This window comes from Oreochromis aureus, linkage group 9 (assembly GCF_013358895.1).
Source record: "Oreochromis aureus strain Israel breed Guangdong linkage group 9, ZZ_aureus, whole genome shotgun sequence".
NCBI classification, from domain to species: Eukaryota; Metazoa; Chordata; class Actinopteri; order Cichliformes; family Cichlidae; genus Oreochromis; species Oreochromis aureus.
Genome location: NC_052950.1, coordinates 27,768,112 through 27,787,712, shown reverse-complemented (window position 1 = coordinate 27,787,712; position 19,601 = coordinate 27,768,112). Strand labels below are relative to the sequence as shown.

The 19,601-nt window shown below is 42.9% G+C and overlaps 1 protein-coding gene across 6 annotated transcripts in view; it reads left to right on the top strand.

The window, feature by feature from the left end:
- Positions 1-19,601, top strand: part of drosha (drosha ribonuclease III) — a 136,331-nt gene that overhangs the window by 54,162 nt on the left and 62,568 nt on the right. For 5 of the 6 annotated variants that reach the window (XM_039617618.1, XM_039617617.1, XM_031728545.2 and 2 more), the window contains 6 exons: positions 4,354-4,492; positions 4,589-4,649; positions 4,741-4,791; positions 4,938-4,997; positions 10,439-10,538; positions 13,919-14,021. In XM_039617618.1, coding sequence (XP_039473552.1) covers positions 4,354-4,492; positions 4,589-4,649; positions 4,741-4,791; positions 4,938-4,997; positions 10,439-10,538; positions 13,919-14,021 — 514 coding nt within the window. The remainder of the gene's footprint in view (positions 1-4,353; positions 4,493-4,588; positions 4,650-4,740; positions 4,792-4,937; positions 4,998-10,438; positions 10,539-13,918; positions 14,022-19,601) is intronic. The other variant, XM_039617619.1, reaches the window with a different exon arrangement.

Sequence of the window (19,601 nt, the reverse complement as noted above, 5' to 3'; positions counted from 1 at the left end):
ACCTTTCTGATGATGAGTCCCATCTAAAATGTCCTCAGAAGTCAGTGTGCCATATGATTGCATTAGCAATAAATATAATAACGCTCTATATGAACAGTTACACACTATATAGAACAACGTTATAGAATTATATTGGTTCGCAGATGTTGGCAGCTATCAGCGAATAGTTATCAGCTATTTTGAAACAAAAAAAAGACACTTTTTATTCATAACAAGAACTCCATAACAGCAAATGAACTGTACAACAGCAAATGCTGTTTATGGTCTCCTCACAACAATGATAAGAAAAATAAACTGCGCCAATATGGTATGTTTGTTAATACAGAGATACAGATGTTAATGTGATCTCTGGTCTCCCACTCAGAGACACAGGTCTCTGAGTGTCCAGCATTCAGACAGCTACCTGAGGACACTCATGTGAGAGAAAATCTGCTCACACAGATATGTAGAGCCAAATACTGTCAATAATGCCTCTGTAATGTTCTGAAGACAGTTAAACTTGTCAGGTAGTGATGTCCAGCAGGTGAAAATGCAAGCTCCATGAACATGGACAGCTGTGGATTCCAGCTGCTTTCGTAGTTCTGCAAACTTTGACCCCCACAGAGTCGAGCTTTTCAGTTCAGTCAGCTGCATTTCGATGTCGTCTGTGTCCAGCCAGTTAATGCGAGGCAAATCCAGCTGCTCATTAACGCTTTCTGGTTTGATCAGAAAAGAAAGCATTGGTCCATACACCTGAAAGTCCAGAAAACGCATTGTGAGTTCTGTCTCAAGTCTGATGTATCCGTGTATTTCCGCGGTGCTGATGCTGCGCTGAGCGGACAGCTCCTGAAGCATTTGAAGTGTTGGAATGTGGAAATTTCAACATTGTTTGCATTTTAAAACTTCCAGCTAGCAACGTCCCTCTGACCAGTAGGCTAAGTTATTTTTAGCCAATTACAAGTTGAATCTGGTAGTTGGGGTTGTTAGCTAAGACACCGTCATTAAGAAGCAGCACAGCTAATGTGTCTATGTGAGCTAATTTGCGATGTGCACCGCTGGCCCGGCCATCTATCTTTTTTTTAATGCACCTTCTCAGATTAATTCACTGCGTGTCGTGCCATCAGTTAACCCTTCGCGTGCCAGCTGTGGCACGTGTGTCCAGGGTTGCCGACCTCTGTCATAAACCATGCAGCTGTTATGCCAGACAATATGATTAATAGAGATCCTTTAAAGTTGGACACATTAACTTGGGAGTCTTTTGGGATTGACTGACATTTGGAGGACACAAGAGGGCACTAGAGGAACTGCAGCTCTTGGCGGTTCTACTCTCACCTGGAGGTTGCCAATTGTTTTTCCCGTATTCCTTTATTCTGCTCCCAAGTGACAGCTCAGATGTCAACATATATAGTCACTAATGCAAAATAGGAACAAATGCATTAACAATGCAAATAGCATCACTGAAAAAAAGTCTCATGACCTAAGCAGCCCAAATACTCGAGCAATGCATATACCAGGAACTTAAAGCCTCATTGGTGTTGTCCTGCATTTGACTACAACTGGAATATTTTAGAAAAGTTAGGTGAATTAGACCGCTTGGAGAATTTGTGACTTTTATTTTAGTGTTTGGCGATGTGAAGAAGAGTCATCAAAAAACATTTGATGTACCGTTTGTGCGTGTTTTGTTTTGTTTTTTTAAAGAGATTTTAACTTTCTTAAATAATCAAGTTGGAATGAAATGAGAAGAAACGTGCAATTTGCTCATATTCATTTGAAAGCCGCCCAAGTATTCTGATCCAAAACTACTTTGCAGAATTGCTGTTTTTCTCTGTCTCACTTTGGTGACGAGCCAAAAGGTGACCTCACGCTTGTTGTCTTGGTAATGTTACTGTGATCCATTTGCTGTATTTGGCAAATGGCCTTAGCTTTATTCACCATTTTGCCATCTGGGACACTGAATCAAAGATGCTTTCAGATGGAGTTGTTTGGAGCTCATGGTTTCCTCCATTTTGTTAAAGGACAGGATAATAGCCTGCAGCGGAGGATGAGGATTAAGTGAATGGCTCTGACCTGTTGCATCAACCATTATAATCACAATACTGAATAAAAGCATTGGTCCAACTATGGAGTTTTTTGCGTTGCAGTTTTTGAGTCTTTTAGAGTATATTTCCTTAATTCTTTCAGTCCTTATCTTCTATTTTTTTACCAATAGTTGATAAGCTATCTGTCAAAATATTTAATTAAAAACCAAATCCCTCCAACTTCATTGATGCTATTAGCAAGAAGTGGATGTTTGCCACTGGATGCAGATGAATACTGTAATCGGTGCACACTCACAGCTCAAGTATGGTGCGCCTCTTGGGTAGTTCTTATTTTAGGTCTTTAATTGGCTGAAGAGGCCAATTCTGGAACCGTTAACGTTCTCGCAGTGTGGGCATTGATGTGAGGTGCTCGAATAGGGGACTCTCTCCTTTCTTTGCTGGTGCTTGCCTCTGGCAGCTTGTCTGAGATCCTCTTCATGGAGTGTGGCTCCCTCATTTAAACTGTTTTTCCATGCGGTTGCGTATTGAGCGCGGCCTTCCTAGTTAGAGCTGTTTATTTGGAAGTTTGATCTTGATTTTGGCCTTGATGTGTTTTTATGACCTGCTGGTGTCTGCTGGCCGGGATCTAATTTTGAGCAGAAAAAACAAACAACACCTCGTTCTCTATTATTTGATTGATTGAAACTATATGTACTTGAATGATTACTGCATATAAGTTGTAGCCACACAAGGGCTTGTGTTTAAACAGCCAGCATGGGTCAGTGCTTCAACGCTTTCCACTGTAGCGTTTGGCCTTTCAGAAATTACTACCTTAGTCGGCAGGAATGCAGACTCCATCTCATATATATTGGTGACCTTCCTGGTTGCAAAGAAAGCTGTTTTTACGCATGCACTGCAGCCTAAACTGTTCTAGACCAAACAGAACTCAAAAGATCAGACATTAAATGGCCTTTAACGAGCAGCTCCCCCGTGCAAAGTCTGTGATGCCTGATAGCGTGCATGTGAGGATTGCTTAGGTAACAGTCTGGTGACATATCACAGCCAGTGAATGGACATCACATGTTCTGTCTGTCTGCTCTATACAGTCAGAACCACTGCTTACATCAAACAAATATGTTTCAAATTGCTACTACCGTACTTAGACTTGCTATTTTAACACAGACAGCTGTAGACCCCCGGTCAGCAGTCATTCCTGTTATTCTCCTTTGAAGTCTGCCTGATGGGCGCAGCGTAGTTGGTGTATTGTAATGTAAAGTCTCTGTGGACGAGTCTGCCAGTCACAAAAAAACGGCAGAGCCTCACGCTTGCTGTCTGATGATGAAATTTATGTCACTTGGACCCTAGCAGACTCAGAGACGAGGGAATTGTAAAGCGGCTATTATATTCTAGTTGTGGACACAGACAGCTGGAGACACCACGGATGAGTAGTCAGTCATGTTACTCTTTGTTAAAGTCTTTGATAAGTCAGACTAAAAGGTGCCTGCGTAGGTCCTGCGTTGTAGGCTGGCACCTCTGCAGATAAATCTGTGTGATCATTAAAAACCAGCAGGCTTGTCGATGCCCGCTCAGAGCCTTGCGATCGTTGTCTGGTGATGAAATTCATGTCACTTGCACCCAAGCACACTCACAGATGCCAAACTGTAATATGCTTCTAAGAGCATTCACGCTGTCGGGTACAACTTCATGAGGTGCTTTTACAAGTACTGCATGGATTACTTGTGACGGTCAAAATGCAGAGTGTGGAAAACGGCACGTTTCTCGACTTCACTAGTTGCAATTTTAGCTCTGAAATGGAGAGACTGCTCAACACTTGTATGTGTATTAAACAATGATCATCACCCTATGAGACCATTGAAATAGGTCTGGTCATCATGCTGCAAGTATTCTCAAAATGTTAACGAAACATGTTGAGAACTTTTTCAAATCAGTTCAATTCAACAGACAATCACATGACACCATGTCGCCAACTAAGCACTTGGTATTAGTGGGAAGGAAAAACTCCCTTTTTACAGACAGAAACCTCTGGCAGACATTTCTCAGGGAGGGGCAGTCATGTGTTGGGACCAGTTGGAGAGGGTGGGAGACGGGACAAATAATAAACACCCTGGAACTCTGCAGAACTGCACAAGGAACTAATAATATGCATAATTTTCCAATTTGAGACGCACTACAGGTATTTTTATTCAAAACTGAGGATCTTCTGACACAAACTACGTAGAAGGATTTCAGAGAACATCCCAGTCAGATTTTCAAAGTGTGACAGCAACTTCCTGTGGTTTAAAAAGTGTTCAAAATATCCCCGTTTGTTAATCAACAAACGTTTCCTCTCTTTCAGCTGGCCTTAACTCACCCCAGCCATCACCTCAACTTTGGCATGAATCCCGACCACGCCCGCAACTCGCTGTCCAACTGCGGCATCCGCCAGCCCAAATATGGCGACAGGAAGGTCCACCACATGTACATGAGGAAAAAAGGTCTTTATCTCAAATGTTTTCCTAAAAATGACCAGTCGTTTTTATCAGGCGACTCTAACCCTACCATTCCGGCGGTTTTTAATTTTTTTTTCCCAGGAATCAACACATTGATTAACATCATGTCTCGTCTGGGACAGGATGACCCCTCCCCTTCCAGGTAGGCTGCCTGCGGGCACATATCTGTTCATGCTATCACTGACCACAGGAGCAATCAAAGGGACGATTCTTGTGATTAATATACCCGGCAGGCCTGCTGACAAGAAAATTAACTTTAACTGTGAAAGCAAGGGATTTAGCAGGTGAGCAGGTGTGTGTGTGCGCGTGTGGGTGTGTGTGTGTGTGTGAGAGAGAGTGTGCGTGCATGTGTGAGAAGCCCATCTCTCCTGCTACCTCTTCTAATGTCCTAACATCTCCGCATTTCCTTCCGTCTCCTCCCCATGTCTAGGATCAATCACAACGAGAGACTGGAGTTCCTCGGTGATGCTGTTGTCGAGTTCCTCACCAGGTGAGAAAGCGCTCGCGAGCCTCTGATAGACACCCGCGCTAATTGAAGCCGACGAGAACACTATCGGCCTTTGTCTCTTTTTTCCTTTCTCACCTTCTCACTCCATTTCTCCCTCTTTCTCGTTGTCTACATCTATCCTCGTCTGTCACAGCCACGCTCTTCTCCATACTTTCAACTCATTCAAGACAGTGATTTACTGGTAATTGGAACTGGGATGTAAACCCCACCCCTCCCACCACCTCCTCCTCCTCTTTACCTCTCATGCCGCCCTCAACCTATTTTAACAGGCTGAAATTCTCCATGACAACTTGCAATTAGCTGTCTGGAATTGCTGTCTGGAATGCTGACTGTGTTATTGACTGCCAGGTGAGTGCGGGCGCTGCTGTCCGGCACTTACCTAAGCACAGCACACACTGCTCATTATATATATAGCTACTACTAATCTCATACATTACTTAGCGAGATAGCCCACCTACCTCCTCACTGTTCCACCACTTCCTCCTCCTCTGGGCAGAAACATGTGAGAAAAGTGCAGAGATTATCAGTAGCTATAGTCTTTGGACACTGGCACTTTTTTGTGTGTGTGTTTTGGCAATTTGCCTCTCCACACCGCCACAGTGTTTGAAATCAAACAATCAAGATGTGATTGAAGTGCAGACTTTAAGCTTTGATTCAAGGGGTTCATTAACAGTTTAGGAAGTAAACCCATCTTTATATATAGTTCTCTGCTTTCAGTTATTGGACATGACTAAAAAACATTCCTTTGTTATTTCAAGACAGATTAAACAGATTAAAGTTCTGGGGTTGATTCCAGGTGTGGTCCAAATGGGCGTCAGAGCAGAGGGAGGAAGGGAGGACATCATTATGGTGGGTGGGCGGGCTGTCGGAGAGGTAATAAAAACTTGAGGAGCGACCAAATCAACAATGCGGTCTGAAATGTGGAATGAAACACAGCTTTGAGAAAATTCTCAAGGAGGCAGGCGTATTTGTGTCAAGGTCTACAATCAAGAGATGCCTTCATGCATAGAAATACAAAGGGTTTACAGCATGGCATGAACCACTGGCTACACTAAAGAAACAAGAGCCTGTACTGTTCTGAAAAAGCTGTTTGGACAGAGGAGACTAAAATTAACTTGTACCAGAGTGAGGAGGATGATCTGAGGCCTATCACAGTTTTATGGCATGGGCATGCAGGGGTGCGAGTGGAGCTAGGGCTAGTGGGATAAATGATGACCCAGAGTGCACTTATCATTATATTACTAATAGTATAAATTATGTCAACTTACCTAATTACTATTGAATCTCTGAAAATTGGGAACTATGTATAAAAAAAAAAAAAAAGGCTATACCGTATTTTTCGGACCATAAGGCGCATTAAGTGAAACAAAACAGTCAGATAAGTCAAACTTTACTCAACTCATTCTTCTTGGTTCCTCCACTTCCGTACCATTAATTCATTAATGTTGAATTCTCTCACAGCTGCTCTATTCCCATGTTGTTGCAGTATATTAATGACTAACCTCGTATTGTGGATGGATTATCTCAGTTGTTCTCCCGACTGAAGTTTGGTCTGTTTACAGCATCCTGCCATGCGATTGCATTTGTCCATGACCATCGGGAACCCTCATGTTAACTTTTATCGAGTGGAAAAAAGTTAGCGTTCATCCTTCAGCTTTACTGTGTTTATGTTATGCTAACATAGCTGTGTCGCTAGTGATCACGTAGGACATCATTATATACCAGCTAGCCCAACTTCAGTAACTCTACAAATGTCACTGCTGTTTAGTTTTCTGTCTTCATTTATGTTGGAAGTGATAGCAGAGCTGTACGTTTTATTTTTTTCAGAAATCTCTCAGTCAGAACATGCTATATCATGTTTAGGTAACTAGCGAAACTAGTGGGCTAACTTCCTGCTATCTTCTAACTCTGTTAAATCTAATAAATTCTGTTTTCATGGATGCCTGGACGTTAAACTTAATTGTTACACCTGGTAAAGCAGCAACGCTGATCATTTTATTAAAGATGAAAGAATTTAGACAGTTTTTATCTCTCAGTGATGCTGCAGTGTTCGTTTGACTTTGGGACCTGAAGCGGACGGAGTTTTGGACCCAGATTACTCCGCGAGGCTCCTGACTACGGTAGCCGTAATGCTCCGACAATCCATTAAGGGGTGTGGCTTCGTAGCTTACTAAAATCGTACTAAAACATTTTTGACAGATTTTTGAGCGCCGTGTACCACATAAAATCAGTTTGAGGTCAGTAAGCACAACCAGAATTCATACATAAGGTGCACCGGATTATAAGGCGCACTGTCGATTTTTGAGAAAATTGAAGGATTTTAAGTGCGCCTTATAGTGCGGAAAATGCGGTAATTCATAAACAGTTAATGAGGTACTTTTGTAAAATCCCTTAAATGACAGGCCGAAAGTCTTTACTTCAATCACATTTCGATCATTTGATTTAAAATCCATCGCAGTGAAGTCCGGATACCTGTGCCACTAACTGTACTTTCCCACTGTTCCACCACATCCTCCTCCGCCTCTGAGCGTAAATGCTGTAACATATAAGAAAAGGGCTTTTCTCTTTCTGCGAGGTGTAGCCTTCACACGCATACATGCACATGGAAAAGGGAGAATAGATTTTTATCAGATTTCCATTTGCCCACCAGCATAACTTCTCCTACCAGAATTTCATTTGTAAGCCTCAATGCTAACACTTCCATAACATCCAGGAACAGGATTAAACCTTAATTGGAGCTGACACTGGGTTACAAAGGATACCGCTTCAGCTCCTTATGCACCAGGAACTGTGTTACAAAGAAGGTGGTTAGCCTCTGTTTCTCTTGGTATCTCCGGGCATGTTTTGCCACTTTCTCTCCTTCTCACCCCCCTCCTCTTGTTCTGCCTTCCTTCTTTGATTGTTAGCGTCTGACGAGACATGCTTGGCCTACGCTCTGGCCCTCTGAATTATTTATCAGCCTCTTGTCCAGTTAAATGGGTACAGCAGATCCGGCCAACTGCCTCGTGCACCTCCAGCATGCACTGCCCTTGGAGGCTATCTGCGTCTCTGCTGTCCAGCCAACAGAATATTTTGCACATTTGAATAGCTCCAAACGCTGGGTGGGAGTTAGTGTTGAGTAGAGGGGAGCAGCGAGATTATTTTTTTACAAGGGTCAGCAGATGATGTAAAGAAAATAAGGCCACGTGCAATATTTGTAAGTAAATATTTCATCAGAAGGACTTTTTTAAGTCCAGGTGTTTAAATTAGTAAGAATTATTAAAGATAAATGCTTGGAAAGTCATGTTTGGAGTTGTGTTAAGAAAAACCGAGGCACGGGTGGACGCATTGATTTGGTTTCTTTATTTTTGGCCCAGAAAGTACAGCAGAACACGTAAAGAAAAGCACACGAGGAACAGACTGCAGATGAGCTTCACAGTTGGTGTCTGGAAAGTGCCACAGTTGGTGGAGGCTATTAATAAGCAGAGATATAAATACAGCGTGTTTTGCTACCTGAAAATTGCTGTGGAGTCCACTCAGTCGGGTTGTGTGACTGACACTTTGGCTAGCAAACCAAGAGTCTCTGGTCTCATTATTTTCCATTACACTAAGTGGGTTTTATTAATTCCAAGTGTTTTGTTTCCACACTAAGATCACAAACCCTGACAAATGGACCTCTGGTGAATTTGGAAAAACAGAACGCCACCTGCTTTCCTCTCTTTGCATTGATTAGAAATGACTGAATTAAATTGCCTGTTTTAATTCAAATGAAATCAAATGACACGCCGCAGTTAGGGAGACGCCGGACCGTAATGAAAATGGAACCTGCTAGCGCGGAACCCAGCTGTGGAACCACTCAAGCGTCCGCCGCCATTTTCTGGGTTCCAGCGCAGACCTGGAAAGGCTGGATATCTCGGGAAAATTAATTAGTTGGTCTTGAAGAGTTTTTGAAAATGCAGGATGAGGCAGCGTGAAATGACATTAAACTTTTTGGACAGACCAGGGCTGTCAGAATCTCTTTAGTTCATGGCCCAAGAACAGGCCAATTTGATCTCAAGTCCTATATAACAAGCTAAAAAAATCCACTACTTTAGTCTGAAAAAGTATAAGTACATCCCGAAAATGTCACATTTATCAAACCCTTCGTTTACAAAATAATGGATGAACTTCCTGAGATATTTTATGGGGGGAAAAAAGGCAATTCAGTCAGCCTGCTGTCATCAGTCAAAGAAATGTGTTGGCACAGCTCCTTCACTTAACCACTTCACTTTGGGGTGGTGTGTCAAGCCATGCATATTTCTTTGTCAGTAACAAATATGCAAAACTGGTGATGATTCAGACGTCTGGCTCAGAAAAGAATCGGCAAGAAAGAAAAGGAAGAAAATCCAAAAACGTGACATTTAAAGGGAATTAGACATACCAGTCTATACCAGTTTGGCCAGTAGAAAATATAGGTTGTTGTAGTTTGTCACTATATTATCGTTTATTCCACTTTTCCTCAACAAACCATCATTCTAATGTAGACCTAATGAAATAACTAACAAACACTAGCCCACTACAAGCTGTAAATGTCATGTCATTTGCCAACAGGCAGTTATTTCTGTGTCCACCCTTATATGTACCTTTCCATGTTCACGAAATGAATATTTTCCACTTTGAGATAGGAGGGGTTGATGGTGGAGTCATTTCACTGCTCACACCAGTTCGAGTCATACGCAGATTTTCACACATCATTTGTCTCATTTTTAAATATTCATTCAACATATGGTGCTCGGTTGAGCTCAGGCATTAACAATGACTTGGTGAGGTTTAGGAGTTAGAAACCTCCGAGTTAGGTTGAGGAAAAGATCACAGTTTAGTCTTTCCATGTCTTTTAAAGCTTTTTCTTTTCTTTATCGTTATAAATAAAAGAAATAAAAAATAATTCCTGCTGAAGCATATCACAAATATTATAAATTTGTGCTCTCGCTGACACAGAAAAAATTGGCAATTGGTGTCAGTGGGAAAAAAATAGATTGCTCTTTTGTGACTATTTCACATTTTCTATGAGACTAGACTGAATAATAGAGCCAGCGAACACCGGTATTTGGCCCATGTAGCAGTGAATCCTTAAAACACACTACGTTAACGCGGTTTTCTGGTATTTTTAGCGGCACGCAACTCAAACTAGAGTCCAAAACGATGCCCAGTTTTCACATTTGCAAAGCCATCTTTGGTGGGCTGCTTTTGGCATGTAGATTGTATGTTTGTCATCCTTATTTTGGACAGTTATTGGCTTATTTTTCTTCATCGCAGATTCTCGTGTCTGTTGGGCTGAGCAATAACTTTCAGTCAATTATACTGGTCATATTTTTCTATCCTTCAACATGTTCGGATGAATAATTATGATTTGAAATATCATAAAAAGGCTAACTTGAGCTGTTTTGTGTTTGATTTCTCCACAGTGTTCACCTGTACTACCTTTTTCCCAGTTTAGAGGAGGGTGGCCTGGCCACCTACAGAACGGCCATCGTACAGAACCAGCATTTGGCCATGCTAGCCAAGGTAAACCTCCCCCACCTCCTCCAACTCATTACCTTCCTCTGCAGGTCAAAGTGGTGTAAGGTGTCAGATCTGGCAGGAGAACATGTTGGAGACAGTCTTATTGTTTTCTGTCTTGCTGTTATGACTTTGCTCCTTTCTAAGCAGGCACTGGGGAAAAGAGTAATTTTGTCTCGCTGCCATTACTACCCCGTTTTTGCCCCCTCAGGTTTGTAATTGGAGTTAAAAGGTTGTTGTTTTGGAGGACTAGACGAGTGCGGCTGGGGTCCCTATGGGCCCCTAGAGGTCTTCCTGAAACACTCTCCAGTTCCTGTTATCGCTAGGCCCCCTTGCTTCCCTCCTTCTTTCTCTTGCTGGCAGCGTCGTAGAGCCAAGCTGTACTCACTGGCACGTTTGTAAAGAACACAACAATAATCGTCCCGTGATGTGGAGAAAGCAATTAAAAACTTCAATCTTTCATGTTGCTCCCTGCTGAATACAAAGATGCAGCCGCCCGAATCTGCATTAGTGCTGTGTAGCAGTTTGGCTTGTTTCAATTTGCCGCTCGCGGTAAAGTGAGTGTGATACAGTGTTCGACGTTGCCAAGTTGTTTACCAGGCTCCTCTAAAGCCGTCTGCTCAAGAACACTCGCAATCATCTTTCAAAAAATATCTTGAGCGAGCAACGCACAATCCGCCACTTCACTTGGAAGGCTTAAAAGTCAGAACGGGTTCCCTCTGAGTTGGAGTATTTATGAATTGTGATTTAATTTGTGTGTGCAATCACCGGGGGTGGGATACCACCAACAGTTATCAGCCATAATTAAATAGCACCCTGACTGTTTTTTGTTGTCTGTAGTGCGCTGCCAGTAGAGTCAAGTTGGGCTACTTTCGACTTGGCTCATAGAAATAGTTTGCAGAAAGTTTGCCTGACCCACAGTCTCACACATCACAGCACTGATTTGCAACCTATGCAGATTATTATCTGCGATGTGCTTTGTTGTTAGACCGAAAAACTCACTTTTGATGTTTATTAGTATTGTTTGAAATTTTGCAACTTCACGGGCCTGCATCAGTGATGCAAGCATGGATCGCTTTAATCAACCAAACCATTAACTACGATTTTAACAATAACTGCATTTAGTTAGAAATTACTGCACACAGTCACCCATTAGTGAAGCTCTGAGTTTTTGCTTTTAGCGTTTTTATTACCAACCAAAAAAACTCAGATGTGATCATTTAAGAAAACACAACAGAGTGCTGGCATTATCAGCTAAATGCTAGCAAACTTGGTTATCAAGCTGCAAACAGACTGTACCGGGTCTGTCACATACGCAGAGATATCTGCTAATTAGTACCAGGTGAAATATCGATAAATCGCCAACTAAAATTGGAGCACAGAATTCCTGGAAGATAATTAACAGCACTTCAACCATCGCTCTCTGTTTGATAACCGCTTTAAAGGCCATTAACACCAAACGATGATCCAGTGGCTCAGACCAGTGACTTAAATTAACTAAGGTTAAGCCCCACCTGTGGTAGCATCTGCATGTCAAGGAAAGTGACCATCGCTATAATTTTAAACCTTTATAACTCATCCAAATGGATGAGTTATAAAAGAAAATTCATCCTGCGTCCACTTGTTTAAAAAAACCATTTGAGACCAAAACTACCAGGTATACTAGGATGTAAGCATGCTTTGTAATCCTATAAAGTCAGACATGGTGTCTATGGGGATTGATCGCTTTTGAAGCCTCAAGTGGACATTAGAGGAACTGTAGTGTTTTGCACTTCCACATTTGATGAAAATATACATTTTTAAATTGTTTTGAATATTTGTTAATTAGTGCTATTATACAACACTAAAAAACTTGACATGTTACTGTTTCTTCCTGTTAATTGTGGGTAAAAACGAGACATTAATTGGCTTGAGAAGCTCATATCTTGAACGTTTTGGGGGTCTGTGGAATTTGTGGAGCCGCAAATGGCTGCAAAGTAAGGATTTTGGCAATTCCACATTGGCTTAAGTGTAGCCATGCTGATGTTTTTTGATAAGTGTAGCTTTAAGATGATCTGGCCAAACAACCACTTATGCCAATGTGATGCATCTTTCTGTCCATCCATGACTCCCAGAAATCGCTACTGTGATAGCTGAAGTTTGGTAATAAAAACTCCATTCACACTGTGACCGTCCAAAGCGGACTCAGTACAAGCTAGTACAGTTTCATTAGTTTAAGCAGTACAGCCAACCAGAGACCAGAAAACACATCACTTTGTTTTTGTACTTCATACATTGATTGATTTGACTGATTGACTTGATTTAGACTTCTGCAGTGAATTTACGTGCTAACTCAGAAACGCCTGTTAACATTACACCTCACCCTTCCACACCATTCAAGTTGTTGCGGGGTACATTAACTCAACGTGTATTTACATTTCTTGGCAGGTGCACGTCAGGTTACACCGTAGGGTTTTAAAGGAGTGTTTGGTTACACCGTACAACATCGATGTCCCACTGAAGCATAATTCAGGCATTACAGTGACCCGTGAACTGGATGGATCAGGAGCCAGTTGAGCAACTATTTAATTTATGTTCTGTTATCTTCTATTTATTTATTTATTTTTTAACTGCTCTTATAAATGCATACAAGTGTGGTCTCATAACTAAGAAATCTGACCTCAAACTTGTTATATGAAACTACTTTCTTGTTGTTTTTTGGGGTAAAAAGCACAACTTCAGCTCACTTTTGGAGCCTCCAAAGGCCGTTGGAGAAACTGCAGCTTTTGGCGTTTCCTCATTGGCGACTTGACTGTATTTACCTTGCATGCACTAATATCCTATTAAAAATTAGGACATGGACATATGTTCCAGGGAGAGTTTTATAAATCCCAGTGACATATTTAAAGTCAGTACGGTGATTCTGAGCATCGATTCTTTATGAATGGAAGCTGCTGCTCAAAGGCCATTTCTCTGTGGTACAATTTTGCTGTACTGATGTATGCTTTTGTAAAGAAAGTAGCGCATAGTGAAAGAACTACTTTTCAGAGTGAATGAAGGTCACCACAGTGCGATTTCACGTTTTATCTTGGGATTATCTAGTGTGCGTGTGAGCGTGCGTCTGCCTGTATTCACACGTGTGAACATTCTCCTCCTGTGCCGGCTTAGTGCTTCATGCCACAGCTGGACAGCACATGAGCACATCTGTCAGTGCCATGAAGTAGAACCTTTTCCAGCAAGGGCATGCAATCTTTTTCATTTCCCATGAGTTTTTGGACTCTTACATAAAAGCCTGTGAAAGTGCGGAGTACAAAAAAAAGAAACAAAACAGGTCATCATTTTTTACGTGGTTATTAGTGAGGTGCTGTTGACAGAGAGCTAACGTGAATGCATTTGTTCATTTGCAGAAACTGGAGCTGGATCGCTTCATGCTCTACGCTCACGGACCGGATCTGTGCCGGGAGTCGGACTTGCGGCACGCCATGGCCAACTGCTTTGAGGCTCTGATGGGTGAGATTCCCCTGAGATCAAGAGAGAAGCGGGGATGATGGTCGGGCAGGAGAACAAAACAGAGAAATGCATTTCGAGTCAACTAAATATGTAAATCTATTCCTAAAAGGGTAGATTTCCATATACTGAAAACAAATACTTTCTCTCCGCTTGTGTAAACACAACACACGCATTAGTAGGGGATTTAATAGTCGAGTTTTAGTGGACTTTGCATCAGCGCATACTGAAAACGCTTTAATGCATAAATGTGTTTAATTCAAATGCTTTGAATGAAACTGAACCTTTTCATAATAATGTATCTCCTTTTTTGTTTTTTGTGCGTGTTAAACGGTATAAATAGCTGCAGTGGATCTCCCATTAGGCTCTGGAAACATTACGCAGCTTTTATTGATCTCTGGAGATGCGGTTTGACCTCTGGCTGGACATGCTATCCCCAGAGAGCTGCTCTCCTTCGCCCGCACCAAACACATACACAAGCTCGCTATTCGTCTCTCCAGCTGCTCCTGTTATAGGGTTTGTGCAGTGATTAGGACCCTGCGCTGGAAACCACACACATATAATAAGAAATCTCTTGGTGGGGACCCGTCTCCCTCTCTCTCTTCATCCTACCCCATGGGCAGCGCTAAGCTAAGCCTCACTCCTGGAGAGCTGCAGAGTCGGCAGCTTTCCCCATCTTATCACCATCTTGATTGAACCAGTTCAGCCATCTCTGCGCTCCCCTGATGATAGATACAGAAAGTGGGTGACTTTAAAGAGATCTTCTTCGCCTCCCTCCCTCCCTCTCACGGAAAACAGGAGAGCGGCGGGGGAAAGTGCTGACTAGCGCCGCGGCCTCTTTGCTGGCCCCGCGGCCCCGTGCTTGTAACGGCTTCATTATCGGCAGAGACAAAGTCATAATCCATTCTGTCCCGTGGCTGTCGCCGCCTCATCGCCGCGCACATCCGAGCAAGGCAGCAGGGCCGCGACACTGGATGCCTCTCTTCTCTCTCAGCCTCTCCCCCCGCCTTCTGTCCTCCAGTTTCATCTTTAGAAAAGTGATGAATAAACAGGGTTCGTGCTATAAAGGAACCGGTGAGAAAACTTGCTGTCAGAGAGCACCCTGTGGTGATGGGTTTTTGGGTTGCTAACTCAAAAATATCGCCCACCCCTCTCTCGTCTTCCCGCTCACCGCAGACACACTCGCTGAGGGGCGCAACATGCACACGTACGCAAAAAACCCACAAAAAACGAGGCTTTCAAAGTCGCTTGCATCGAGAATGCCGTCTGATGTTGCTCCTCTTCTTTCACCGAGGCTTTTGTCATCTTCATTTCAGGTTTTTTTTTTTTTTTTTTTTAACTCAAACGCCTCCTTTAAGACCTTGTTGTTGAGCCGTCAATCTGTCTCCACCCTCCCCGTCTCTGACTTAGTCTTTATATCCTTTTGCGTTTCTCCATCTTTCTCTGCCCCCCCCTCTGTGATCTAGAGTTTGGGTGTTATTAGGTGAAAGATGTGCCACGAAGATGATGAGTCATGCTGTCACTCTGTCATCTCCCCCTCTCCTCCTCCTCTTCCATCCTCACCCTGCAGCCCCACAGCACTCTCTCTCCCTCACTGAACAGAGCACTTCTTTCTCCTTACAAGACAAACTCGGATCGCTCGCACGTGCCGTAGGATGGTACGAGGGGCACGCGAACACTGTCATTTCATCCTTGCGCACGCCGCTCCCTCTGACAGAGACGTCAAACCACCACTTTCGCAAAAGCAGCAGGCGCCACATCAACAGACGTGCACTTGCAGATGTGTCGCTGCCTTGTTGTCTGAAGTTGCCATAATTTTTTTTTGATTTTTCTTTTTTCCCTCCCTCTTTTTAACATTTTTTTCTTTCCCCTTCGGCGCGCTCATGCGTCGAATTCAAATGGGCCTCTTTCCACGCACGCTCCTTTTGAAAGCTCTGATGGAATATGACATGCTCATAATATTTCCAGGGCCCTGGCAGATAGCTTTAACGGCTTACTATGCATGTTTTCTGACCTTTGTTTTATTTGTTTCGCTGCCACAGTGACCATTGAACCTGGGCTGTGTTGGAAATGGCAGATAATCTCCTGCTTTGCATGGGCAAAGCTTTCTCTCCGCGGAGCTGAGAATGTGTCTATCTCCTAACCCTGAGGCAGGGCCATTCTCTTGCTCGAGACAGAGAGAGAAAGGGAAGGGAGAGAGCTGGAGAGAGGACGGATGGAGGGAGAGCAGTGGAGGAATGGAAAGCAAAGGCATCTGCAATGCAAATAGGTGCCCTGCAACCCTGAATAATTCAAAGTGTTGAATGGAAATCTTGCTTTTCTGATCCCCCGTCATTAACTTCTGCCGGAGTGGGCCATTCTCATTTGGGCTCTTTTGGCCTGCGCACCTCCCATTCTGTACAACGCCCCCACCACCACCACCCCCAGTCGCTCGCTCTCACCCTCTCCTTCAGTACTTTTGCTCTTGCCCACTTTACCTCTTCGTCTTTAGAAACCACTTTCTCCCACTGCTTATTCATAGAAACTCTGCACGCCTGTTGCCCTCCCGTTTCCCTCTCAGGTCCTCTTCGCTGATAAGCCTCGCCGCTTCCTTCCTACCAAACTGTTTGAAAAGAATTGCGAGAAGAAGAAAAGAGGCCCCACTCTGTTTTATGGCCCTAATTTCCTTGTACAGTTGATCTGTGGATTATACGCTGCCAGCAGCCATGGGGGATACAGATGGTGAACCTTTGTGAGGCCCCCTCTCTAAGCTCTTCCTATTAAAAGAACGCAGAGAAAGGATTATCTCTCACTTGCTGAATATCAGATTCATACACAATGCGCCCGGTGTATTCATTGAGTGAGAACTGCTCCTTTTGTTAATTGCCGCGATGGTAGCAGCGGTGGAGTTGGTTTCATGCGCGCCCTCTTTTGTCTCTCCATCTCACCCCTCGCTCCGAGCCTCATTTTTGAAACTGATGTTATAATGCACTTCGACTGCCTTTGTCACCGCCGCGCTGAAAAATTCTATTTTTATGTTTTGCTTTTGTTTATTTTTTCGCCTTTAATGTGTTGCTTTCCCTGTCCGTCTGCTGCTTCATCCCCCATTGAGCTGAGAGGGAGCTTAATATATTATTTGATGGATTAGAGCCTGAGCGTTTTTGAATAATTCATTCTAGGTTATTAATGTGTCTGTCAGCCGCTGGTGTTTCATATGCCCCTGACTCTGGGTTTTTATTGGTCACTGAAAGCCCACAGACATTGGAATTCCATTCCTAAACATAACGCTGTACAGTCAGCACGGCTGTCTGAATTAGACTTGTGACAATGTGGAGATTCATTAGACGCTGGCCTTCTCTGGCCATGACTGATATCCTCTGCACAGCACTGGATTAAAACTTGGTACATGAAATAAAGGGCAAGAAAAAAACATTTTTGGTCCTTTTTAATAAAAAAACCCACAATCATTATAAAATATGATTTTTTTAATTTAAAGTATCATAGTCGATACATCAGGTATCAGGACAAAGATAGTTATAAAACCACCTTAGTGAACCTCCAGCAGACTTGGCCTAAGTTCATCGTGGCTCTGCATGTCGTGGGACCGTCCTGTTTGGTATTCCTCTGCATGGAGGTTGGGGATGGTGCCTCTGGACTGGCAAAATGGGTGTTGATCCCCCCATTTTCAGACGCAAGACTGGAAGGTGTGCTTCAATTTCAGAGGGATTATACTCTATGCCAGGATGCTGGTGAGGGGAATGCCTCAAATTCAGGAGGCTCAGAGTCGTCTTCATCCTGGTTGTTGAAGACTGGAGTGTTTTTATTCTCTCAGATATACTTTGGGGTGCGTAGGAGTTTGGCCTTTCAGTCTTTAGTAGTCTCTCAGTGCTATGGGGGCTTGTTCCTGATGGGAATAGGATTTTGGCCTTTTCCACCAATTCTGTTTTTATTTACTTTGTTTATTTAGTGTATATTTAATATTGATTTAGTGACAACACTTAGTTTATATTTTGTATATCCTATACAGGACTTTGGCCAACTGCGGTTGTTTAAAATGTGCTACAGGAGACTTTGAGTTGACTTGACTTGACTTTTATGGACAGTATTTCTTGGCAGAGCCAAGGGGTGAAAGGTTTCCTGTTTGGTGGTCTTGGGATCATGCCTGTGCTTTTCACTGATGATGTAGTCGTTATTGCTGCATTGAGAGGCGACCTCCAGCTCGCACTGAGGCAATTTACAGCTGAGTGCAAAGCTACTGGGATGAGAATTCACACTGGGTGAGGTCATGGTTCTCACCCAGAAAAGATTTGATTGCCTTCTCTGGGCTGGGGAGGAGTTACTGGTCCAAGTGGAGGAGTTCAAGTATCCCGTATCAAGGTTCATGAGTGGGGAAAGAGTGGAGTGGGAGAATGCCAGGGGGATTGGTGCTGCAGACGCCGTAGCGGTCTGTAGTGTTAAAAAGAGAGCTGAGCGTGAAGGTGAAACTGTTGATTTACTGGTCGATCTACTTTCCTAGCCTCACCTATGGCCATAAGCTGTGGCTAGTAACCGAAAGAATGAGATCACAGATTCAAGCGGCGGAAATGAGCTTCCTCCCAAAGGTGTCTGTAGCTTTTCCTCAGATAGGATAAAGAGGTTGGTCATTCATGAGGGCCTCTGAGTAGAGATGCCACTCCTCTGGAAAAGAGTGAGTTTAGATGGCGCTTGACTTGGATGCTTCCTGGACTCCTCGAAGGTGAGGGGTTTCAGGCATGTTCAACCAGGAAAACACTCTGGGGCATATCCAGGACTGGAGAGATAATGCATGTTGGCTGGCTTGTAAATGCCTTGTTCTCCTGGTTGAGCTTGCGGTTGGAGTCTCATAGAAGAAGAATAGATTTGAATGTATTTGTCTTTTTTTTTATATACTATTCAACTTTTATTACATCTTTTTATTACATCTTTTGCTCACTTTTATTTTGAAAGCACACTTCTTAAAATATACATTTTGTTCAGATTTTTTCAATTTATTTATATATTTATTTATTTTTTTTAACTTCTGTGGGTAGTGTTGTGCAGATTGCATCATAAAATGCAATACAGGGAGTTCCATTTTTGGGTCTGGTTCATGTTTGGGCACTGCCAACATTAATTAAACCAGGCTAACAAATCAAGACAACGGCTATAAAGAGCAATGAATAAGTTATGTAGTCATTTGTCAACATAGCAAATAGGTGATCCAGCTTGGGGAAAAAAACGTTTTAGTGTGCTGAACTTTGAGGTCTTAAATAGTGAGTCATTTCTCAGGTTGGTTATCTGAAATTGAAGGCTTAAACTCGATACATTTAACAAGGGATTTGGAGGAAAATAACACTTTCATATTCTATTCAGATTCATGTAAAATGCTGCTGAACTTCAGTCTTACGTCTCTGTTATTATTATTGTGAAACTAAGTGAATCATAATGTCCTTTGGGCACGCTCGCTGTGATTTTCGTGGCTATTGTGAGATGTTTTATAGTTGTAGACCTCGTGCATTTCGTACTGGCTTCCCAGGCAGAATTGACAACTGAGTGTTGAATGTACTGGAGCCCGGAGACTGCAGAGTGATTTGGGCAGGGCATGAT